This window comes from Plutella xylostella, chromosome 3, assembly GCF_932276165.1.
Source record: "Plutella xylostella chromosome 3, ilPluXylo3.1, whole genome shotgun sequence".
NCBI classification, from domain to species: Eukaryota; Metazoa; Arthropoda; class Insecta; order Lepidoptera; family Plutellidae; genus Plutella; species Plutella xylostella.
Genome location: NC_063983.1, coordinates 998,701 through 1,025,577, shown reverse-complemented (window position 1 = coordinate 1,025,577; position 26,877 = coordinate 998,701). Strand labels below are relative to the sequence as shown.

General features: G+C 38.3%; 1 protein-coding gene across 7 annotated transcripts in view; it reads left to right on the top strand.

Annotated features, from left to right (window-relative positions):
* Nucleotides 1-26,877, top strand: part of LOC105390866 (potassium voltage-gated channel protein Shaw) — an 82,503-nt gene that overhangs the window by 42,407 nt on the left and 13,219 nt on the right. For all 7 annotated transcript variants that reach the window (XR_007266691.1, XR_007266692.1, XM_048623405.1 and 4 more), the window contains exons 2-5: nt 1,490-1,562; nt 13,478-13,615; nt 15,528-15,738; nt 20,439-20,556. Coding sequence is in view for 5 of the 7 variants with exons in the window: in XM_048623405.1 (XP_048479362.1) it covers nt 15,530-15,738; nt 20,439-20,556 (327 nt within the window). In the remaining 2 variants the exon portion in view is untranslated. The remainder of the gene's footprint in view (nt 1-1,489; nt 1,563-13,477; nt 13,616-15,527; nt 15,739-20,438; nt 20,557-26,877) is intronic.

Here is a 26,877-nt window from a genome sequence, read left to right as displayed (position 1 = left end):
CGTTTAATTTATAAGTCAATCCCTGTCGGTTAGATAACCGACAATGGAGAAATTGGCACTAAAGCAGAGAATTTGCCATCCAAGGCTTTCCCCTTCACTTAGCAAAAGTATCACTAAACCGCCAAACATCAAGAGGTGTGGTTATAAAATTTCTGTACAAAAGTCTGTACACTTTGGCTCGAAAGGGTGCGTATTTAGCCGACGACGCGACACATGCATTTATTTCACAAATCCACGCTTCGTCTCTGCCTGAGCTGTGAAATGAGATCTTTTTCCTTTTACGTAATTGCCGTCTTAGGCCGCGTGTTTTTTTTGTGTGCTACTTTTCTTTCTCTGTCTGTGCAATTATTAACTCCGACCAAAAAAAGGTTTCAGAAGGCCTCACACGAGGAGTATAGACTGTCTGTAGCGACCTGTCAATGACACTCACTAGTTCCAAAAAGCATGGACTTTTACCTGAAAATCCAGTGGTTACCGTACCGGTTAATAGGTTTCTCAATTATGCACAAATACCATTGTGCATATTAATAATTATCTAAAACCATAAAACTCACTACACAATAAATATCACAGGAATTATCGTAGCTGAAAAGAAATATAATCTGTAATCTGTAAAATCTGGAAAGAGCTATAATTCTCTGGAATATTTTTTCTAATGCAGTCTTTTAAGATCCTCGTGGTCAATGGTCATTTAATTAAAAATATCATAAGCTACAGTCAATAGAAATTCAAAACGTTAAAATTTCAAATAAATCTTTTTTGTACTAAAACATATTCAGAACAAAATGTAAGCCTACTCCTACTAATTTAATAAAAATATTCATAACAAAATGCAAACCCATTCCTACTAATAGTTAGAGTATACTCGTGAAATAAACCGGTAGAAGTACCCTTTTGTATATTATTGTTGAAAGCAGAAGCGTGTCATGCCATCCACGCTCAATTGAGTAAAGTACTTGTATCGAAATACTCAGTACTAGAGATAGTGTTTTATATTTGAATGTGTTTTTATAAAAATAGCGGTTCTTCTAAAATAACGTTGTGTTATTTTTGCGTTATGTGAATATCTCCAACCCTGCCTAGCGTGAAGTTACGAGTTTATATTTAAAGACTTAGGTGGAATTTCACCAAACGCTAAACGTATTTAGTAGCCTGTCATACATCTGTCAGTTAGTACATAATGTATTTAATATTTGATTTAAATACTATTTTATATACGTTTAGCGTTTGGTAAAAGTGACCCTAATTATTTTATAGTTTTGATGACAAACAATAAAATTACGGTTTGTCACCTAGTAAAATGTCGCTGACTGCCCAATGCCCATAAATATAAGAAACAGTATAAAAATAAGTCACTAGAAGAGGCACCTCCCGTGCATCCCTCTATTACAAGTTTATTTATTACTATTATTATTGAATCACAATTAAAAAACATAAAAGTTTCTATTTCCTTTCACATAAAATAATCAAATTGTTTCATTTATTTCAGATATTTGAACACGAAGGCGCCGCAATGAAAGTCCCTGTGAGGATTTCACAGGATTCGCTATTAAGATTTTAAGGTATGTTTCAGGTTTTAAGTAATATTAATGTTACTGGATGGTACATAACAACCCTTGCTAAGTAAGATTCTGAATGAATTTAAATAAATTTAAATACATAAGTAAAATGAATTATGCACATATTTTACACCTAGTGAAGCTGCTTGTCAAAAAGTTGCCCACTTGAAATAAACATTATAAATGTATAACTGGACCTCCTTAACAACTACTGAAGGTTTAAAGGGCTCATATTTTTTTACAATTTATCAATCTATTTTTTTCCGTTTGACAACTTTACTCACCGAAGAATACCGCTAGCCGTCATCGTCTTTTATTATACACCACAATACACGTTATTTGTACCAAGACCGAAAACTTAAACATAAAACAGTACAAACAGGCGGACTTATTGCTTTAAGAAATCTCTACCAAACAAAATTTGGATGGAAGATATTGAGTTGTGGTAATTATAAGATCATTGAAAGTTTTATTAAAATTTGTTTCTTATGACCTCTTCTTTATTACTTCATCCAGTCAATGTGAGTTGGTAGTTATATATGTTTACAAGTTTTTATTATTTTCACTAGAGTAGCGTGCTTGCGTGTCGAGCTTCGTGTCTGAAACGGAAGTAGGTTTTTAATAGAACTTTAGAAGTATTGCACTTTGCATAATCCAACATTAAGTATTTAAAATATCATTAAAATCTGTCCTCAGCTTTCCTCAACCTAAACATTTCTTGTTTAGGAATTAGGTAAGTATATATATACAGGGTGTTGCAAAATTGGTATACTAAGCCGAAACCTACATGTGCAGCATGTTATATCTAAGCCCGAAACTGAAATCAGAATTTGAAAAATCGCGAAAAAAAAAACCATAGTAAAAGTTACGTGACCAACAAAGTTTCTATGGAAAATTAATTTTATTTTTCGCGAATTTTCAAATTCTGATTTCAGTTTTAGACTTAGATATACCATGCTGCACATGTAGGTTTCGGCTTATTATACCCTTTTTGCAGCACCCTGTATATATACAAAAGTTACTTTATTATTGACCTAAAATTGTTCATTAACATTCCTTGACATAATACGTCATTATGAAACAGCTATTTGTTCATGTTAGGTTGTTGCTTTGTGGTTGGTACAGTCAGCTGCATAAGTAGCTATACACTTTTGAACCTTGTCAAACTCACAAACTGCCAATTCATTCATTTAAACAATGTCATTTTGTTTAGTTGGTAATTTGACAAGGTACAAAAGTGTATAGCTACTTATGCAGCTGACTGTACTATGCCTTTTACCTTGATGAATTGACACGCGAAAACTTTTAGACACCAATTATAGTAATGGCGTCCTATCTCGACTATAAAACAACTGGGTAAAACACAGGGTTGAAACACGAAGCTTCGGGGTACCACAGAAACAGTAGGGCCCTGAAACACTAACTTTGCAACGGGTAAAAATGGGAGATTTTGTTTTTTACACCTAACGACAAATATATTAGTTACTAGCTGTTCCCGCGAGTTTCGCTTCGTCTTAAACAGTTTTCCCATGGGAATTCTGGAATAAAAAGTAGCCTACGTTCTTTCTCAGGGTCTAGACCATATGCATAACAAATTTCATTCAAATCCGTTCAGTAATTTTGACGTGAAAGAGTAACAGACAGACAGACATTAATTTCGCATTTATAATATTAGTTAGGATAAGTTTAACGTGTGTGACTCTGTGTGTGGTAGATAGCTCCCAGACGGCTGAAACTATTTGTTTGTATTAGTGCAAATAAAAAGTATTGTTTTGTATTGTATTGTGAGCACTTTCGCTGTCGACGACAAGACCTCTGTCTACCGCAATGCGTGCAAATCAATCCGTGCGCCGTCGACCATTTAGGACGCATTAGGGGTCGTGTCCGAACTGATCATCATGTGATGTGATCCGATCACGTATCGTATTTATGTTGGCGAAAGATTGCGTTCATTTAATGTGATATGAATAAAATAAGTATCAGACTGCAAGTGCTAAGTTGACTATTATTATAATTATTATGTATCCATAATAATGAAAACATCAATCACAGCACCTCACGCCACAAAACACACACAGTACAGCAAAACTTTAGGATGCAATAAATCATTTGAATTTGAATTTTGAATATAAAATTAGTATGTAAAAACTCTCCTTATCTCTTTTTAAGTGATAGATTCTTTATTTTCTATGTAAACAATGATCTGTCGATATTGATCAGTCAAGACCCACGCATTAAGGCAAAGCGTTCGAAATTTCCCCGTCCACAAATAGCGCCCGTGACGCAACGCAGAATGTGCCACGACGCAGTGACGTAAGATTTGACGTTGTGATAACGTTATCGCACTGTGCGCCTGGTAAACGTCTACTAGTAACTTTGGACTGTGTTTAATGTGCACAAGAGCTGTTTCTGAACAGCCAATAGGGCTGTAATAACTTCGTATTTCTTGACGAAATTGACTTGAAGAATGGACCGCAGTCGGCTGTTCAGCCACTTATTGTTTTCCTGCTGTCTTTTAGTACTAACTGGACGATTGTAAAAGGTTAATCACTTTTGAAATGACAAAAGAAGGGCTCTTATTACGAAGCCTGTTTTACATGTTCGTGAGTACTGAGTAGGTTTATCTATTAATTTATTACTTTTTATTTCGAGCCTTACTTTTTATTGCTATGTTTCCTGACATACCTAACTAGTAATATTTAAATTTGAATCCATTTCAGTTAAGTACCTATATTTCAAAAACAAAACCATCACATTGAAATCCATCCGTCAATATCACAGCACCCTTTTCGCGGTGGGTTCAAATGACAAATCACATCACGACTTTACCACTCAATCAATGTATACTTACTTTACTAAGTACTGTTTCAATCGTACATTTCCTCACCCTTACTTCCATCACTCAATCAACATAACGCCGAGGGACGCATGTTTGAAAGATAATATTTTTACGACATGTCAACTGAATGTGTCATAATAAGATGTCATATCGCATCGGTGCTTAGTGACAGGAGTGTTGACTGTTGATTCGCTGTGACGTCTGAACTTGTGACACGATTGGAAAACAGGGGATGAAAGTCCTTCAGTTTATCGCGGAATTCCCACGGTAAAACTTTTTGATTCGAAGCGAAGCTCGTGGGAACAGCTACTTTTACAATAAAGATCTAAACCAATACCCATGGTCGTTAATTCAGTTAAAAGCTCCATTGGACATATTTGTTCGGAAGCTTTTGTATGGGATTCGAACCGCCATAAGCAAAGCTCGCGGGAAAAAGCTATAATCGATCAAGATGTCGTTTGAAATGCATTAACTCAATCATTTACACACATCAGTGGTTCACATTTCCGTATGATGAGTAAAATATTATTGTTCACATAATGGTTTGTTAGTAATATTCCATTATTTTCAATTTATAATAACTTCAAAAGTTTCATTAAAAAAGGGGGTAAATATAGTAAGGCGAAATAGATATACTATTTTTGCTTTTATTTAGAAAGTTTACTTACATTGAGTGAAATTATTTCAACTAAACTCCATCCATAACTCATTTCACAGCAAGCAATTAGTAAGTAAGTATACTTAATATACCTTAGACCAAAAAAAAACATGTTGCCACCCCTCTTAAGGGCCCTAAACCGTAATTTATCAATGTCGCAATTACAGATCTTAGCCGGCAATGGACTCTTCACCTTTTTAAACCTTTACTGTGCTACCACAAAAATCTTTAAACACTGTTTAGCTAGTGTTTAAAACGAAATTTGACAGATTTTGTAGGCGTTTGACAGCGGTAAACATCTGTTAGATACTGTCTAAGTTTTTGTGGTAAGGCCGTCTATGTTCCACAAAAAGTATAAACAAAGTGATATACAAAGTGACCTACATAACATAATATATTATGTATGTGTATCGTAACAGTCTGCCACAAAAAAAAATGCTGAACACCCATGTATCATGATCTCATGATTCACGAATAATGAATCTCTACCGTAGGGAACTAAGTTCCCGTAGTTCCCTACGGTAGAGATTCATTATCATGAAAATTTTGACAGATAATGTATGCATATGACAAAAAAAACTAAACCTTTGTTTTCGTAAATCAAAACTTGAACTAGGATCTGGATCAGTAAGAAAAAGAAAATCTAGTCAGGAAGAAAAATAAAATCTTCTGTAACAAGCCCAATTTTTTAAAGTAATAACAATAATTATAACAAAAGCCTTATGTTGAAGCAAACATGGTTATTTATGAGTAACTAGGACTCAGGCGACCGTAAAGCCATCTAGAACCTACATCTAGACTAGTTTAACTTATAAGACCTTAATTTATGACCGAGATAACTGAACTGAAAGAGTCATAAAGCTTGTAATAGTATCTTTGTTCAGATTTTTCTTGGAAAAGAAGTACTGTTACGAACGTATTTAAGTCTAGATTGCCGTGTCCTGTTTCCCCTGGATAATAGTTAAACCTTAGTTAATAATTCATACAGCAAAGTTGAGTTCTAGTTAGAATTACTTAACTTGGTAAGAGCTGTTAATTTATGCTTTTTAATCTTTCTTGACTGCGGTGACGTATAAAGATTTTAATAATAAAAGTAATTAAACAATAATAAACTTATTATCAGTTTTCTAAATGAGGTTTTTAAAACGTGTACGTGTTACACACATAAGTAAGACTAACTAAAAATTAAGCAAATTGAGCAATAAAAAAGTTCCACTTACAAACTTTTAATTTAAAGCTTGTACAAAATATTTAAGACGGCCGAATGGCGTAGTGGTTAGTGACCCTGACTACTGAGCCGATGGTCCCGGGTTCGATTCCCGGCCGGGGCAGATATTTGTTAAAACACAAATATTTGTTCTCGGGTCTTGGATGTGCCCGTAAAATGGCAATAGGCCCGCCCCCTATTACATTGGGACTAACATAACACTCTGGCGAAAAGTGGGTGCAGCAATGCACCTCTGCCTACCCCGCAAGGGAGTAGGTACATTAGTAAAAGGCGTGAGTGCGTGTGTGTGTGTAAAATATTTAATAATCTGATGCGCTTTTAAATTTACTTCAATATTACAGACGGCATCATTGAGCTAGCCTTTTTCAGTTTAGAAGTAGTTTGGTGCTATTGTCACTGGATATTTTTCCTTTGCTTGCGTGTGTATTTTCAGCCAGTACCTAGCGGTTAAAATTAAAACTTTTTTTACCCGTCTGGCAAAGTGGCCATCAAAGATAATCGTTTGAACTGAAATCACATAATTCGTGTTAATCACCTCGTAACACTCATCGATTTCACGTTAGCAGCTTTAGGGTTCCGTGGGACAGTAAAACTGGAAAAGTAAGAGGTATCCTCTGCTATCATGACTGTAAAAAACGTAGCCAACGTTAAAAACCCCCGACAATCGACACTAAAAGTTGCACGACTTTGGAACAGTCGATTTTGATAAAATATGGCCATGACTACTCGGGGTAACATTAACTCTTACCTATGACCCAAAATAAAACGGTTCAGGTGTTTGGGAGCTACCACAGACAGATACACACACACAGACATTTTAAGGTTAAAACATTCCTCTTATTTCGGGGGTTAAAAAAACACTTGGCCATCAAACATTATAATAATTTTATTATGATTTGATAAATATGGCTGCATTAGTGATAAAATCGTAAATTAAATATTACCTGGATTGCTGGATAATTGTTATCCGAGGAATAATTATTTTCTGACGTGACAGTATGAGAAATATTCAGCAGACAACTTTGATTGAAAAATCTGCCCTTAGTAGGTATAATAAATAGTAAAATGTAGGTTCGCTTACTGCCACCATTTTACTAATCTTTATCGAAGCCAGAGATAAATGGTTACAACTGGGTATTTAAAAGGATTCTAGAAGAAATTAGCTCTTAGTAGAATTGAACGAAGATTTCCTCAGCTTAATCACTGGCTACTGGCGGGTAGTCTCAGACGGTTTGTTTTATCAAGAATATAACCTAACTTTTTTGCCTTTTTTCGTAATTTCTTTGGAGCTTTTTGAAGTAATAGCGATATTCTTAGTATAACGTCTAGTTGTGTCCGTGCGTGTGTGTGAAGAAGCTACAAATCAAAAGGATTGTTTTGAATGTATGCTCTACAAAACCATTGGAATTGTGATATTTTTTTTATCTGAGTTAGTAGTATGAATCCGATTTATTAATGAAGTCAATGCTCACTGCCAAAACAAACGAAAATTTCTTAGAAAAATCACGTGGAGAGCGCGCCAGAAGTAACAAATAACAAAAATATCCTCTCTGCTTCGTCCTTTTGCAGCGAAGTGCCCTCGACTCTAGTTGTGTAGCTGAAAATCAATAGTTTTAATATTATGTAACTACATTGTACGGGTTAGGTACAGTCTACCCTTTGATTCACCCCCTTAATATACCACTTTTGCAACACCCTGCAAGTAGACTTACGAGTAACGAAAAAAAATCACTCACAAAATGCTGACACTAAAATACAGGGTGTTGCAAAAAGGGTATACTAAGCCGAAACCTACATGTGCAGCATGGTATATCTAAGCCCGAAACTGAAATCAGAATTTGAAAAATCGCGAAAAAAAAAAAACATTTTTCATAGAAACTTTGTTGGTCACGTGACTTTTTACTATGGAAAATAATATATTTTTTCACGAATTTCCAAATTCTGACTTCAGTTTCGGGCTTAGATATACCATGCTGCACATGTAGGTTTCGGCTTAGTATACCAATTTTGCAACACTCTGTATATTTCTTCAAACATTCAACTTAATGATAATATTCTGATGCGCTGTTAAAGTATTTCCTTTGCAGACGGGGCTATAAAAGTACCTAATTTGGTGCTAAGTCGTCACTGGATCTTTTTCATTGCTCGTGAGTGTATAAGGTCAAGTCAGTTCGCTTTTATGAGCCATAAATATAGAGTTATTATGTATCTGGTCCGTTTGTTCTGTCTATTTGCTAGACACGGTTTATTGATCTAACAATACGTAGTCTAGTGGGCGATAACAACTTACGCTCGCTCGATATCTGAAGTTGTTTTGTAGTTACTTACATTCGTAACATTTTCAGATAGAAAGATAGATAGAATATTATTTCTTTGTACACACACATAAAATAAACTTAAATCTTAACACATATTTATTTATTTATTTATTTATTTAATTCTTTATTGCACAAATATATAATAAATGCACAAAAGGTGGGCTTAATGCTAAGAGCATTTTCTACCAACCAACCTACAGGAGGTACAGGAAAACTGGTACAAAGATGTGCAAAAAAAATAAAATAATGAAAGAACTAAAAACGTCACTTAATAATTACAATGTACAAAAACAAATACATATGTACAAAAAAGGCGGTGTTATCGCTTAAAGCGATTTTTTCAAGAATTTTAGTATGTCATTTATATTCGTCATGAGTTCATGACAAAAAGTTTTTTTTTAATTTAGATAATATCTGTTTCATTGGTGAGTAAATAATTATAAAAAAAGAATATATTAAATGTCTAGGTCATGGTTCGATTACCATCAAACAAACATAGAGCTAGAAGAAGAGTATTTTTGTCACGCGCATGCTATGTCCATACTCCCTGAATGACCCATCTGACCCCTTATAAATTTGACCCATCTCAGTTGTCAGTGTGGTCACCGCTTTATTAACGGGGTTACGTTTTAATTTTACGTTTCAGTTACAAAGGCTTTTACAAATTCGCCTCTGGGTACCTGCGATAAACATTCATACGAAGCCTGAATCACGTAACTTACGTATATTTACTCGTATATATGAATAATTTATTTTTATATGATGTCGCCATATCCATATTTGCAATCCGTTATTGCTGGCACAGATACCACAAATTTCGTGTCTGTATGTTCGAATTTTAACAATAAAAAGTAATTACATTTTTATATGGCTCACCTCAACACTGTATTTTGATCTCTCTGAATATGTCTAATTTGATATTACTGGGGAGGTGATTTTGTTATAAAATGCTCATATTTCCAAATAAACTCGCCCAGTCGTTTATCATCTGGTTAAACGACAATCACTGCTCGTATATTTACAAAAAAACACGGACAGTCGTTATACATCGGGAAATCATTTGAGAATACCGCCCACTGACCTACCTCCAGGACTATCGTTGTCGTTCACAATAACAGGATGACATAAAACAGTTGAACGTTGCCATATCAGGGACGTTACGACCCAGGATAACCGCTCAACCGCAGCTATAAAAACAACTCGGGGTCACTCTATCTTACGAAAACCTAACAAACGTTTAAAACTGCCGACATTCAACACCAAAGTCACATAACTTTTGAATGGCTAAGCCAATTTTAACTAAATATGGCTAAGAACAGTCGGCGTAAACTTAATTACCTCTGAGTCACATGTCACAGGCTGTGACCAAAAAAAACAAAAAATCAGTTTTGCCGTTTGGCAGCTACGCTACTACAGACAGATATACAGACACACCGATACACAGACACTTAAACTTATTCTATTCTATTCTATTCTCTGTGGGGGTGTAAGTACCTGCACCTGGCTCTCTCGAATGGAACCTTTGTGCATATCCCCAAGGTCTAAACTGCCTTCCTAAGCTTGGACCATTTCCACACCACGCTGGTCCACTGCGGGTTGGTGGGTTCACATATCTAGATGTGCTAGATCTAGATATGCAGGTTTCCTCACGATGTTTTCCTTCACCGTAAGAGCGATGGTATACATTGTACTTAAGTTAAAAGAACTCATTGGTACATGTCAGCGCCGGGATCGAACCCGCATCTCTGGCGTGAGAAGCGGGCGCTTACCCGACTGAGCTACCACCGCTCTAAAACTTATAAAACCTCTATTTTATCCAGGGTAAAAAAAAAGAGTTTTGGTGTGCCGCAGCGCTAACCACGACTCTCGTTGTATTACACGTGCAGATTAAATGAAAGCTCTCGTTGGTTCGTTTTTGCTGGAGTAACCCTTCAGGGCAGAGGCCAAAGTAACAAATACCAACGATTATTTGTTTCGTGCTGGCTGTTCGGGTATGTTATATCGCTGGTTTGTCTCTTGGATTTTGTCACATGAAGCGCGATAGAAGTTCCTGAAACGCCACATGTATCGTGCTGTAACATTTTGTGTTGTTACAAATCTTTAAATTATTATTCGAGAATGTTGTGAATCAAAATGGATGTTAAGTTTATGGTTATGTATTCTGGTCATTTTCTTATGCGTTTTACAACAGGATACAATACAGTAAACTTAATAAAATAGGAGTAACAATTGCTTACTATAAGTAGCGCCACTTAAATATGAAAAGGGGTCTATAAAAGGGGGTGTGTTAGAAAAAGTTAGCGAATATGACACAATAGTTAAAGATACAGTTACAAAGGAAAGCGTAAAGTGGCCGACCCGATTCCCAACTGTCCCCTCGGGGCTGAACCCAATTTTGTTCACGATAGTCTTTATTGAGTTTATGATGTTGGTCTAGTTTAGGAATAGGTAGGTAAGTACTCTCCTATCTTTTTATAGTTTAGGGTTAGCGTTGAGAGGTTATGGTGAGTACCTATATGAAGTTAAAAAATATCGCACAAGTTATGGCTTGGCAGATTTTTATGAGTAATTTTCATTCTCAAACAAAAGTTTTTTGAAAAGATCTTGTTACCGTGGATGAACCTGCCCCGTTACTTACCATAATGAGACTTTATTATGAAATATGATCATTATCTAAAAAGCTCTTTAGGGAGGGTTTTAAATTTTGCTGTAGATTAAGATCAAGTTTGGTAGGCTTTCTAAGGGCCACTTGCACCAACATATTAAATCTAGATTTAGTGTTAAATCTCGATTTAGTGTCAAATTTTATATGGACTGACGTTTCTTAAATCGAGATATGACATTAAATCTAGATTTAACATGTTTCTGCAAGTGGCCCTTAGTGTAAATTGAATTTTAGGTATTCTGTAACATTGTTCAATCATTATTAAATTATTTGCCACCGATTGTGCTATTAATTTTCAGTTATATATGTATTTGAATCTGTTTCTATTTTTGTGAAATAAAGAGAATCTATAACTTGATCATTTAAAGAGTCACACAAATATTTATATCATAATCCCATAATATGTTGTGATTTTCTCTCAGTTCCAAACATTTTGTTAGTCACTCTTGAGAGTCTTGACCCTGAGAAGTTTGTGTAATAAATCTTTCCGTTTGATCGCTCGATGGGCCGGCAGTAATACAAATAGCCTGCTAATCTCTCATAGTAAGTACCTATAATATTATAAAACAAATTAAAGATTTGTATGTTCATAACGAATTAACACAAAAAAGTTTGTTTATTTTAGTTAGTAGTTAGTTTACCGGTGGAATTTTGACTAACACCCCACCTACATGTGATTCAAAACTACTTTAAGTAAACTAAAAGATTTCCACACTCCACACACAAAAGGGTATGGAGATGCTGGAGGTGTTGGAGCATCCCCATGCAAAGGGAGGATCCTCCGACCAGGCCGGGTGGTGTGGCCTGGCGGGCAGCTGCCCAACGGTTAGCGTTGAGGATTTCTATATATTGCAGAGTAGGTGAGATACTTCGAATGCGCGTTGTAGGATTTTCATAGTAATTTGTTCTGTGTCCATACATCTTCTCTGTATTGAGTTCCGAGCGCCATCTGTTGATCGTCATCTGAACTAGTGGCTAGGAGTCCGCCACATCACTCCCCCACCGAGACCGGAGGGCGATAGTCTTCAGTGTAGCCGAGAGTCTTGATTGCCAGCCAGTGCCGCGTAGTCCGCAGTGAGTCGGGGCTGTGAGTGCGGTGAGGAGTCCCCAGTGAGTCGGGGTGATGCTGCAGTGGCGATGTCCACGGTGAGTCGGGATGAGCCTGCAGTGGAGCATGGTGACGGAGTGCTGCGTCGACCAGGAGAGGATGGCTCTGCTTGCTGACCGGCCGAAGTGCAGTGTGCTGTGCCAAGTAGCTGGTGTGGGTCGAGGGTGTGACCAGGCCTGCGCGTTCGCTGCATGCTGGTGGTCATGATGCCCTTTGAGACCGGATGCTGGCTGGTTGACTCCAGGGGCTGCTTGCTGAGGGTTCTGCTGCGCGGCTGTTGAGGTGAGGAGAGGAAGTTGATGAAAGATGGCGTGGAGGCTGCTCTGCTGGTCTTCAGAAGACTGCGCTGATGTTCTTCACGGGGTCACCAGTATGGAGATGCTGGAGATGTTGGAGCATCCCCATGCAAAGGGAGGATCCTCCGACCAGGCCGGGTGGTGTGGCCTGGCGGGCAGCTGCCCAACGGTTAGCGTTGAGGATTTCTATATATTGCAGAGTAGGTGAGAAACTTCGAATGCGCGTTGTAGGATTTTCATAGTAATTTGTTCCGTGTCCATACATCTTCTCTGTATTGAGTTCCGAGCGCCATCTGTTGATCGTCATCTGAACTAGTGGCTAGGAGTCCGCCACAAGGGGTTCACAAACCACTTTTGTTCTAAAACTTTTTCAAATTGTAATGAAAAAACCTGACAGCAAATCATCATCATAAGCCCGTAGTCGTCGAATAGGCCTCTCCCAAACAGCGCCACAACACTCTGTCCTCGGCCTTCCTCATTCAACCACCATTGGCCACCTGTCTACGATTGTCGGTCCAGCGGTCTGGAGTCCCAAGCTACGCTTGCCTGTTTGCCCCATCGGTCATCGGTTCTTCAACATATAAGACAGCAAACAATATCACTTTTTAACCGACTTCGAAAAAAGGAGGAGGTTCTCAATTCGTCTGTATGTTTTTTTAAGTATGTTCACCAATTACTCCGCCGTTTATCGACCGATTTTGAAAATTCTTTTTTTGATGTATTGGGTTGAACTTTGGGGTGGTCCATATTTTTTCAGAATTTTTTAATCTCTAGACTCCTTTTCTAACCTCTCTCTCTTCCCACAGCCCCGGGCAGCAGATGGCATGCGCGCGCGGCGGGGGCGGGCGCGGCGGCGCGAGTGCGGCCGCGTGGCGGTGACGCGGCGCCGCGGGCAGAGCCGAGCGCCGGGGCCGGCGCCAGGGACTGAGCGGGGGGCTCCAGCAGTGAGTACATGTTGTGCTACTGTAGAGGCAAAATTCATGATTTCCGAAATGCAGCGAGCAATGAAGGAGTTGGAGTGACAATAGCACCAAATTACTCCTAAGGCTGTTTTTAACAGCATGCGGATTTTATCACGCACTGCACGCGTTCATACTATCATTCATTGTAACGCGTGGAATCTGCAAGCGAGACGCGGAAAAAGGCGTGCAATCCCGCATGCGTAATTAATCCCGCACGCTGTTAAAATGGGGCTGTGGAATAAGAGACAGTAGGGTTACCACCGAACATTAGCAATTAACAATCCATAAGCAGCGTCGCCTGTCAAACATCTGTCAGATCCATGCAAGTTACTTTAGATTTGACAAACGAGCGACGCAGCTAAAGCATTGTTAATTACTAATATGTCGGCAATGGTAGCCCCGCTATCTCGTCTCCAGCAGCCCCGGGCATCAGATGGCATGCGCGCGCGGCGGCCGGCGACAGGGACTGAGCGGGGGGCTTCAGCAGTGAGTTCTAGTTGTGCTACTCTAGAGTCGGGATTCATAACTTGAAAGAGACACTCAAGAGCTATGAGGTAGATGGAGTGGCAATAGCATCAAATCACTCCTTAACTTACGCCAAGCGTCGTTGCCGTCAGCACGCGATACTGATGGGGGGGCTCTCGCAGTGAGTTAGAGTTATCTTGGTATTAACAACGTTGTCTGTAAGAGATGACTCATAGCTAAAAGGCCTCCTATTGGTCATTATTCGTAGTTTTTAATGAGTAGGTATTTTATGTGTGTTTTGCTATTTGAGGTGACCAATAAAGACATATTTTATTCCAAAGTCAAGATTTTGGCTGGTAGAATCTGCCGTTCTAGAGTAAGACATAATCACCAAAATAAGTGTCTCAGTAATTCAACTTTAGTATCATCATCATCAAAAACCATATTAACATTACTGCTAGAAATTCTCCTTTATAAAAATTATATCAAAACATATTTTTGGATTGGCCAAAAAGTGCATTATTTATATACTTAATCGAATAGCATAATTTCAAGTAGGTTCAATAAAAAAAATACCAACAGAGTACTCCTTATCCAACATAAAATATTGGTATCATAAAACTGTAAATTGACTTTGAACTAGAAATCTATATTATTCTATTCTCCTGTACGCTACATTCCCTGTATCTCGGCATTGCGGTAGCAGAAGACCATAAATAACTTTGTTGGGAGCTCAGCAACTTTACACAGTGCCAATTTTGTGAATACCTAGATGACATGTTATCCTGCATGTGGTTAAAAATCCTGAAACATTTTACGGAATTTTCCACTGCACAGTAGCGTTTTTTTGCGGTTTTCGTTAACTTTTTCATCAACTATCTGCATTCAGCGCCAGTGGTATAGTACGTTGGCAGGTATATTTTAACGACGCTTTAACTAGCTAACTTTTGATGATATTTTTCTGTAATGAACTCTTGTAACTTATTTCTGCAGTCAAAGTTTTTGCGCTTAAACTTTAATCTTGATAACGGAAGATTCTTCGTGATCAAAGAAGATAAAGTTTAATAAATAAAATCCGTTATTTTTAATGGGCATCGCTACTAAGATTTACTTAATTATACATATATATTTTTTAAACTGAGTTAGTATTTAGGATGTAGACATTCCCCCAAACTTAATTTACTGCCTGTCCACCAGAGCGGAGCGGAGTAGCCTCCGCTAGTGTGCGAAGTAAAAATCGACCAATGAAATTGCATAAAACCTCCTGCTCATGGAATTTTATTGGTCCATTTTCACCTCGCATCGCTCCGTAAAACACACTGTCAAACAACGTTACTTCTATCACCTTCTTTTTCTTTGTTTACCATCTCCTATCAGAGGTCGGCAACTTCTATCACCACCACAATAACCCCCCATTCCCCTCCCCCAGAGATGAACCTCCTAAACATGGACGCGGAAAACCGCGTCGTCCTCAACGTGGGCGGCATCCGACACGAGACGTACAAGGCGACGCTGAAGAAGATCCCGGCGACGCGGCTGTCGCGGCTCACGGAGGCGCTGGCCAACTACGACCCGGTGCTCAACGAGTACTTCTTCGACCGGCACCCGGGCGTGTTCGCGCAGGTGCTGAATTACTACAGGTGAGGGGTGCACTCGTTCATTATAGGCGAAGGCAGGCAATAAAGCGAGTTTAGCAAAGTAGCTAAGAAGCTCTGAGAAAGGGCGAGAATTAGGCTAGACGTATACTGAGTAATCAACATTATAAGTAAGCCTCTTTTTCCATCGGCTACTTTTAATAATAATCCTAATACTTTTATCTAATAAAAACTTATCGCTTCCAAAATAATGTGAAATGCAGACACCGCGAACTAGGAACATACACAGTCAAACGACCATATTACGAATACACAGTAAAATTTCTCGGGTGCTCTAAAATAAATTGGACATCGTGAGTCGTGACCTCTGCTCTACATGGCCTACAACAATACAATACCGGGCTGAGGGAGGTGCCTACATTATATTGGATCCTGTATGATGTATTCCGAATCCAGATCTCATTTGATTTATTGAGAATTCAGCCGGGTCTTTTGTTTTGCGGACCGTTGCCGTTTTATTTTCCGCTATAGTAGGTATTTGGTATTTTCGAAATGATTTTGGGTTTTGATTTATTCTTTACGGCAAAAAATCGTAATTATTTTTTTATGAATCAAATTGGTATCCTGAGGATCTACTTCCTTTCACTGTTAGAGTAGTATAAGTGCATTGCACAGTTTTTTAAATGTTTTAAGTAGCCTGAACTAGGAATAAGTAGGTTCCTAGTTCAGGCTACTAGGTAGGAAGCAACATATTGCACTACTAAGCAAGCATCGCTCACTGGATGTCCAATTTTAGCATAGACACCGAAGCCAAACTTATTACTTCATTATTTCCAGTTTGCGGGTCACCAATCCACGTGGTACCAACCCAATTACCTCTGTAATAACTCCTTACTACCTAATAAAACGTCTGTGTTTGGCAACGGATACCTAGAGAAAATAAACTTTTTTCAATAAAGAAGAAAGCCCTACAATTTTTCCGACAAAATTTATATTTCTTTTAGACGTTCTGAATTACGGGCTTTACATCAAAATGTTATTAAATTAGAACAAACATAATGAGACCATGAAACCCTTTGCGAGGTAATTACATTATACAAAATGTATGCTCTCATTATAATTAAGAAGATTGTTGCCGACGATAAACGGAGCCGAGTAATAAAACGCGAATAAGATAGTTCATTAAAATTTAAGCTTTTATGAAAAAGATAATCCAGGATACTTGAAACTTCTGTATAGAATGATTGGGTTGATGGTTTTATAGACATGTCTTACTCTATAATATATTGCCTGTATATTATTTAATTACTTATTTTATTAGGTTCATGTTTAGAAGCTTTTACCTAGGACTGGTTATATCACAGCAGGTAAAGTTTCATATTAACCATCAGAAAACAAAGTGATTCAGCTAACAACATTGGAAATTCCATGACAACTGATCTATGATTAAATTGTAAACCATGGCACGAATTGCAATTATGCCATCCGTTTGAATACAAAATTACAGATGAACACTAAGTACTTATTTCAGTGACCGATATTCCCTGTAAAACAGCCTTTGGTCGCAGCAATATAAATCGATAAATGTATTAGCGTTGCCAATATCGATAGTCTATCGATAACCTAACGATATTCAATCGATATCATTGAGTAAAGAACGGCATTAGTATCGATAGTACCGTCGATATCATCCAATAATTAAAATAAGATATTCTTTATTTGTACACAAAAAACACGGACATTTGTAGGTACACAAAGCCACAGCACTGGATTTCAGCTGGCTCTTATAAGGTGACCACAGTCAAAGTCAATTTCAAAATGATGGGTTGCATACTGTTTGTGTGATTGATAATAATAATTCAATGTTAAACTTTTATTGTTTTATGTAAAGTTTTCGGTCAATCCTTCGTACACCAAGAATAGTACGCTCCATCGCTCTTTGGCAAACCTTGAGTTTGGACTTCTGATGTTCGGTCAGAGACCAAGTCTGTGCGCCGTAGGTTAGGACAGGCAGTATACACATGTCGATGAGTTGGCGTTTGAGAGTTAGAGGGAGAGTACCCTTCATTAGATCTTTCATGGACCAGAAGCTCTTCCAGGCGTTGGTAATGCGTCTTTCGACTTCCTTGTCCTGCCTGTTTTCGAAGGATGCTATCTGGCCCAAGTAGATATACTCATCGACATATCCTATTTCCTGCCCGTCTACCTCGACCCTACTTTTGACGCTATTGGTCATGACTTGAGTCTTAGACCTATTCATCTTCAGCCCCACCTCAAGGCTGGCCGTGCTAAGGTCTTGTAGCATTTGTGTCAAAACTGATGCGGACGGAGCAAACAAGACTATATCGTCGGCGAAGCGTAGATTTGTTAGCATTCTGCCACCAACGTCTATTCCCTTGCGCTCCCACGAGGCCGCTAGCTTTCTGAAGATTTCTTCCAGTGTGGCAGTAAACAGCTTCGGAATACCACTGAATACTGAAGTGGGCCTGGGCAGGCCACGTCTGTCGCATGCACCCGGACCGGTGGGCCAGAATTGTCACCGAGTGGGTGCCCAGTGATGGACGTCGGCGTCGCGGAAGACCCAGACGGAGATGGCGGGACGACCTCGACAGGTTTTTGCCTCAATGGCCGAAAGAAGCACGGGATCGGGAACGGTGGTCATTTTATAAGGAGGCCTTTGCCCAGCAGTGGGACACGATACAGGCTACATAAAAAAAATAAAAATAAAAAATAAAAGTTTACGAGTAATTAAAGTAAAATTAGGTACCTATTAAACTATCGATTTTCCGACAACACTAAAATATATCGGCCACTTTGGCTCCTGACCGCGTGTGTGCGGTGGGGCACGCAGGGAACTGTAATAGTTACTCGCTAATTTGCGGCTTTGAGGCTTGTATGACGATGTAAATAAATACACGACTGGTAAATACGGGCCGTTATTTGAAGCACCTGTGATTCTGATTGGTGGATTTGCGGTGACGCAGTGTGAAATGCAGTCATGTTATTGGCTGATTTAAAATCGTGGTTATCCTGTCCTGGTTGTTTTGTTTGTTATCTATATTCGATCAAGTTCTTTAAACTTCCGGCCTCGTTTGAGGGGCGAGGCTTTCAGTCGAATTCCGTGTAGAGTATTTATTTACATTGAGGTTTCATTGTGTATCCGAACAAATCACATATATATAATACAAAAAGTGTACGTAGGTACATAAGGAAGACAACTAATTAATATATCCCAAGTGAGCAGTATACTCATTAAAAATAATAATATTAAGTACAGTAGAAAACTGTAATTGTGTTGTTTTTCACAAAGCGCAATGTTTTGCAAACTGTTTTATTTTCGTTTACAGGATGAAATGAGATTTTAATTAGCCATATTAAGTAAGTTTAACGAACATCATTTACCTTGTGTTTATGTTGAAACCGCAGCTCTAATTTTAGTTGCTGCTAATGACAGTTCATTACCTTGGGGTCTTTGATAAATAATAAACGAACCAAATAGAGTATCGTTATAGGAAACAAAGATAATACTGTTTGTATAAATATGCACTTATAAATCTACATTTGCATAATATCAAGCAATCAAAGATATATACGTTTTAATTTTAACCTTTTTTTATAATAGCAACTATTTCACGAATGAATAAAGTCAAAAATCTTCTTACCTAACTAAAAGCTCACTTGGAGAGTGATTTGTAATTGTTTCCATTGCACCTAAACTCTATCTTGTTCGTTTATTGTTTTTCAAACCTCTAGCTTGTCAAAAAACGAACCAGCGAAAGGTGTTACGCTATTTACAAGTTTAGTACAACGAGATAGAGTCACGGTTAGCTCAGCAGAGTTCCGAAACCACGTTTTTCGTAAGCTAGACTAACCTTTCTGCGCAGTAAATGATGAAGTTATGTTTAATTTAATTATAATTTGTACCTGAACGTTTCAAGTTAAATAACACGGCAAGACTGCGGGAAAATTTAGTTACTTCACGATAAGATCAAACAGTGGAGTATGGCATTACTTACATTAAATTATTACTTGGGTTTGAGGAGCTTTACCAGTTACTTCAGCAACAACATCATCTTGCTCTGTTAGGCATAGCCTTCTACATATTTCCAAACTGTTTTTATTCTATAGGTATGTTAAACTATTATGCAACTTATAAAGGTTTTATATTGGTTAAATTTTCACCATAACGCTGGTCTCTTCACGAAAAAAAACTCAGTGCCCGTCACAGACGTGTATTATTATCAAATTATTATATGTACATACTAGGTACTAGGTTCCCCAAGTGTATGTACTGCGCGTGTCAAAAACTAGTCAAAAGGTTGAGCGTTTCTCAACTTCCGTCCAGCTGTCATTTTCAGTAGAGCGATCCGGAAAAAAACGCAGCACATTCTATTCGATAGTCTATTCGAAAGTGCTGTCAACCTGTCAACAACAAAATGGCGGTGTATAGATTTGCGAAAGTTTGACAGCTATCATTCCATAGGTCATTGTCAGAATAATATTATGTACTCTGTGGTCATTCTTTTCGAAACTCATTCGAAAGGTAAAAAGTGTTCGAAAGTGCTGTCAAGTTGACAATAGTCGCACTCGCATTCGATTCTATTCGTTAGCTCGAATTTTCGTGATACGGGTACAGTTAAAAAATCGGCACGCGTGGTTTTCATAGAAATGTGTGCATTAGTGGTGTCTTGTATAATAGACATGTGTGGTGCTAGTCTCTCAGCTCTAACCCCTGCCCCCCACAGGACGGGCAAGCTGCACTACCCGACGGACGTGTGCGGGCCGCTGTTCGAGGAGGAGCTGGAGTTCTGGGGGCTGGATGCCAACCAGGTGGAGCCGTGCTGCTGGATGACCTACACACAGGTGAGGGGATATAATGGAACTATAGGGTGTTGCAGAAAAGGTGTAGTGATACAGGGTGTGTCAAAAGGGTGTAGTAAAACGAAAGGGGGTTTCCAAACTTGGGAGGATGATGATGATGATGTCCTCCACGACGTATCCGTCGACGGCGACACCGAGCTAGTTCCGGGCGTGTGCTCGGCAGTGGCTGGCGAACCCGAACTTTGTTTTGAATACTCTTCGGCAGGTGTAGCAGAAGAGCTGGCCACTTGAGTTATATGTGTAGTCGTAGGTGGGCTTTGGGCGAGCTTGGGAGGATACAGGGTGTGTAAAAAGAGTGTAGTAAGACGAAAGGGGGTTTCCAAAAGTAGTAGAACAAAAGTTGGTCTGAATGACCCCTGAGTTGTTTTTGGCTTAGTATAATCTTTTTGTAACACTACCACACTAACCTGCAGACCTACCGTATGTCTAATAGCTTTGATCTGCGTGAATTCTGTCTGCGATGTGTTTTTGAAAATTCTGTATTTAGTAACTTTTCTATGGAGTATGAAGTTTCGCGAATTTTTCAAGAATAAAATGGCCTTTCAGAATAAGTTTAAGTTAAAACTTAATATGTATAACACTTTCACTGCTGCATCCAAACCACTGACGTCTCAGTCACTTTCACTATTTCATCTAATTTTTTACCAATTTACGAACGTAAGTATTAATCTATGGCCATTATTAACAGATACCTCTGCGTTTTCCGCAAGTTGTCTTATTGATCCCTCGTTGTAATAAAGATTTATTGCAATAATCCTCGCGGTGCGATCGTGCTGAGAATGAGTGATAAGAATAGTCGAAGCTGTGAAATTCTCGAGCATTATTTAAAATAGGCGGTGGGTTCGGTCGAATTCCACTAAAGACGGAGTCAGTTCTGTACATTTTATGAATCTCGCCTGAAACATGCTATGGCCACTGCAACGCCCCAAAAACGATAATAATATTTAGACGATACTTAATATATAGGGTGTTGCAAAAAGGGTAGGATACTAAGCCAAAACCTACTATGGAGATTATTTTTTTTCGCGAATTTTAAAATTCTGATTTCTGTTTCGGGCTTAGATATACCATGCTGCACATGTAGGTTTCGGCTAAGTATACCCTTTTTGCAACACCCTGTACATAGTACACACATAATATAGAATACCTATTATGATATTTAAACCGCCTTTTCTTTCATGTATAATTTACAAATTTTACTAGTCATACAAAATGGCAACCTCTGAAAGCCGGAAGTAACATTTTTTGTACAGAACAAAGGTTTTTATAAATAAATTCATGAATTCCCTTTAAGTAGAAGGACATTTCGCATTGTAATTTACGGCGACTTGCACGAACATATTAAATCTAGATTTAGTGTAATCCATACAAATGTATGGCTTAAATTGAGATTTAACACTAAATCTAGATTTAATTTGTTAGTGCAAGTCGCCCTTAGTATCTGTTATTTACCGGACTGGCCCCGCTTTTCTTCTTCGGACCGATTCACAAAAAGGTCACCACTCGCCAAGTATCGGAGTATTCCTCATCTTTTCCCAATAAAAAACCACTTTCTGCCATTCGATAGCGACTGACTTTTTAAATTTAAATAAAAAAAAGTGCATTGCGATGAATATAGGCGCAAGTTTTGTAAGTCAAGTATTTCTGTTTATTCCGTAAGACTCGGGCGCAAAATCAATCTAAAGTTGGATAGATTTTTTGTCCTGCGTGAGTTTTTAGTTGACTGTTTAGAACTTCCATAAGTCTTTATGAGAACATAGCACAGAGGATCCTAGTTTGAGGATCAAGGTTTTAACAAATTTTATGTGTCTTGGTTGGTTTTTTCAAATAAACCAATTATTATTTAAAAATATTTATTTATTTATTTATATACACTTTATTGTACACATACACAAGCAAACACAAAAGAGAACAGTTACAAATCAAAACACAAAACGTATACAAAGGCGGGCTTATTGCCAAAAAGCAATTTCTTCCAGCTAACCTACAACTGGGTGAAAGATAAATGACATTACCTAGATTAGAGAATAAAAATAATAATAATAATAAAATGAAAAAAATATACATAACTTGTTAAAGACGAGTCCCTGAGTTATTCCATTTGGGCCTATTTAGTATTCCACCTACACCCTGTATGTTAGGACATTTCAGCTTGAAGATATACAACACATAGGTACATTATTAAAATGTATCCCTTGCTAATTGTGAAGCTGTATTTCACGTTAATTAATGGCGGGCCACGTTGTAACGTAGCCACGACGGATGCATAGAATATTCATCGTTTATCACGAAACGCTGAAAAGCTACTTTTTGCGCTTTTTTGGGGTTCCGTAACAGTAGTGACAAGAGAATGTGGGACCCTCGAAGGATTTTGAACTAAAAATGTTTAAATTAAACCTAATACTGTTCTGGTCAACAGTGATACAACTGCCTATTGGCTGGAACTAGGTTGGAACATAGATAAACAAGATAAATATACCAGATACCTGTATACATTTTAAAGGAATTAGGAGTGGAAATTGGAAACCTTTATTATTATTATTATGTTGTTATTTTTCCATCTCGGGAATGGTCCCGAGACAGGGTCCCGGACATTTGGAAGGCGTGCATGGGGCCGAAGCCAACATGTAGAGGCCCTTTTGACAACATTAATCTATTAATAGTATTATTATAAGTAGCGCAAAAGGCGATCTGTTGTGAGATGCCTACCACAGTAAAATGTAAGCCAGTGGCACTTAAACGGAATCCTGTGTGCGTGGGTCACACTCGTACTTGCCTGTTTTTTCCCCTCGCTAGTGCAAGCAACTTTTCTCATTGCGGGAACATTTTTGGACAACGTGTCTGAGAGTTTTATGGCATACAAACAGATGGTGGCTGACTAGCCAGTGGTTTCCAAACCTTATTGTGTGGAAGCAAGGTTTGCTTTCGTCCGGAACCTTTGTTTTACCGGCGTAAGTTACGATGCAAGGAAAAATCCGCTGAAAAGATTCAATTTTTACACAGATTTGTCCGATGTTGTGCGCTTTTTGTTGCTAAGAGCATGTTACAGTTTCAGCCGTTTTCGTACGTTTTCTGATATAGTACCAGTATGCGAATTTTTTGGCCATAAACTTCTATTCTATTCTCTGTGGGGGTGTAAGTACCTGCACCTGGCTCTCTTGAGTGGAACCTTTGTGCATGTCCCCAAGGTCTAAACTGCCTTCCTAAGCTTGGACCATTTCCCACCACGCTGATCTACTGCGGGTTGGTGGGTTCACATATATCTAGATGTGCTAAATGTAGATATGCAGGTTTCCTCACGATGTTTTCCTTCACCGTAAGAGCGATGGTATACATTGTACTTAAGTTAAAAGAACTCATTGGTAAGAGTCAGCGCCGGGATTCGAACCCGCATCTCATCACCGCTCCGGCCATAAACTTACAAAATGTAATAAATTAATGCGCACTTTACTTTTGACTTTCTTTCAGATGATGGCATTTTACAACAAATATTTGCAACGAATAATATTAATATTTAGTTTCTTTGTTTTCCATGCTTTTCAAAAGTGTGAATTTTTTTCTAGGTACCTAAGTGTACCTCAAGATTATTACATAATTTCAAAATAAAAAGTTACAAACTCAGTATTTCGTCCATCGAAAAACAGTTAGATTAGAGCTTTCCAACCTTTTTACATTACGCTTAAATTTATTTTATTTATTTTATTTATTTTTACATTTTCAAAATTAATACGTGCGATTGCATCAATTGGTATCGCCTCACGATGACCTTTTGTATCTATTTACGTTTCACCGTGGGACGCCCCACGTGTGTACAGTTTGGGAACCTCTGGCTGAGAGCGTTTCTGTTTGCGTAGTTTGATTGATGTTTTGCTATTTTGTTTCGAAACTCCACACGTCGGTGATTGGATTCTATTTTGCAGAATACGCATGTGAAATTCTGTTTGTAAAACCATTTCATTTCAACGTTCCTATATCAGAATTGTGTTCCTTTTTCCATGAAAACTGCTCATGTTTTCTAGTTTTTAACTAACTTCGAAAAAAGTGGGAGGTTCTCAATCGGTCTGTGTGTTTTTTTTCAGTGTTCTCATCCTAAATTAAGAAAGAAATTTCCTAATTTCAACGACAATAGGCTATGTCTGAAAAAATTGAACAACGCTTATAATTTTTCTAATGATAGGAATAACCCTCCGTATCATCCTAAAAAAATCTCAGATTTTTCCTATGCGTCAGTAATTTTATAAAAATAAAAACATTTCAAGTTTCACAAAACAGGGATATGATGGCACTTCAGGACTTTTTCCATCGTCTCTATAAAAATATATGGGCAATAAAAAAGAAAAAATTGACAGGCGTCAGCTTTTACATACTCTTTGGTCACACGTCTATCCATAGAACTACAACGTCACATCAAAACCTGTCATATTTTTTCTTAATGCCTATAGAGACGATGGAAAAAGTCCTGAAGTGCCATCATATCCCCGTTTTGTGAAACTTAAAGTGTTTTTATTTTTATAAAATTACTGACGCATAGGAAAAATCAGAGATTTTTTTAGGATGATACGGAGGGTTATTCCCACAGGGGTATAATCGTGACAGTTCTGACATTGCGAAAAAGAGACGCTTAGCTACATTAAGCGTAAGAAAGAAACGTTAAGCTGTAAATGTTTTTTGTCCTTTTTGCTGTGGCGCCTGTTTACGTCAGTTCTCTTTGCCAAACAATGAAACAAATGAAAAATCTTTGCCAAACAAAGGCTGACAGTTACAACAAAATTTTCTAAATGCTATTTATTTTTGATTTGCTAGTGATTTGTGGGTGTTTATTAAGTTTATTAGACTATTATCATCACTTAACGAGTGTGTGACATGGGTGGGTAGATTTTGTTCGGTTGTATAGAGCATATTGAACGAAAACACGATGGAATGATGGATGAGATATATTTTCACATGTAAGTAGATACTATCAAGTTTAACAAGCTTACATTCATCATAGTACTATCTATTGGCTCGATTTTAATATAAAACGATACTAATTTTAATACTGTAAGGTCTTTTAGTATCAGTTTTAAGTAAAAATTACGAGGTACCATATCATAACAAATCACATGGTGTTGCAAGTTATTGAAAATTTATTTTACTTACTCACTTACTCCGCTGGCTCAGCGACCCGAAGTGGATCTTGGCCTCCGACATTAAAGTACGCCAATCTTCTCTATTCTGTGCCAATTCTGACCAGTCGGACACTTCCAGCTCTTTCAGGTCTTTGGCGACTTCGTCCTTCCAGCGGTATCTCGGCCGCCCCACCGGGCGACGCCCAGAAGGTTGACCAAGATATGCTTTTCTTACGGCTCGATCCTCTCCCATCCTCTCTACATGTCCTAGCCAGCGGAGTCGGGAAGATTTTATTTCTCCGATGATGTTGGGCTCGGACACTATATTTTCAATCTCCCGATTGTACCTCTGCCTCCATTCCCCATCTTCTCCTATTGTCGGCCCCAGAATCTTCCGCAATATCTTCCGTTCCGCCACTAGAAGCTTATTTTCCTCCTTTAAAGTTAGCGTCCAAGTTTCGCACCCATACATTAAAATCGGCCTGATGACAGTTTTGTAGATCCGGATTTTAGTGCTTCTGCTTAACAACTTGGACACTAACACCTTGTGAAGGGCTGCGGTACATCTTAGGGCATTAACTATACGGATGTCGATTTCATCCTCCCTCCGGTTTGTGTCTGTAATTGTGCACCCGAGATATTTGAACTTGTCGACACCCCTGTAAGTTATACCATTCACGTGAAGGTCTTTTCGCTTTGTTGAGCGGTCTTTATATCGTTTCATGTGAAGGTATTCGGTTTTCTCGTGGCTGATTCTGAGACCCACACCTTTCCCCTCTTCCTCCAGTTTCTCCGTCATTTTGACCACTTCTTGTTCACTTTGCCCAAGGATCGCAAGGTCATCGGCATACCCTACAATTTTGTGCTTTCCGTTCAACTCTACTCCCCCATCAATCAGTAGCACTTTTCGGATGATGTGTTCGAGAGCTATATTGAACAGAACAGGCGAAAGGGCGTCACCCTGCTTGAGTCCGGTCACGACTTCAAACTCGTCCGTTAGCCCCCCTCCAGCTCTAACCCGCATTCTACTTGTTCCCGTAGCTATCTTAATCATTCTTACTAGCTTCTTCGGTACTTGGTAAGATGTTAGTATGTGGTAGAGGGTCTCTCGGTCGATACTATCATAGGCTTTGGCGAAGTCAACAAAGAGACAGTGGACACTTTGGGCGTATTCCCATCGTTTTTCCATAATTTG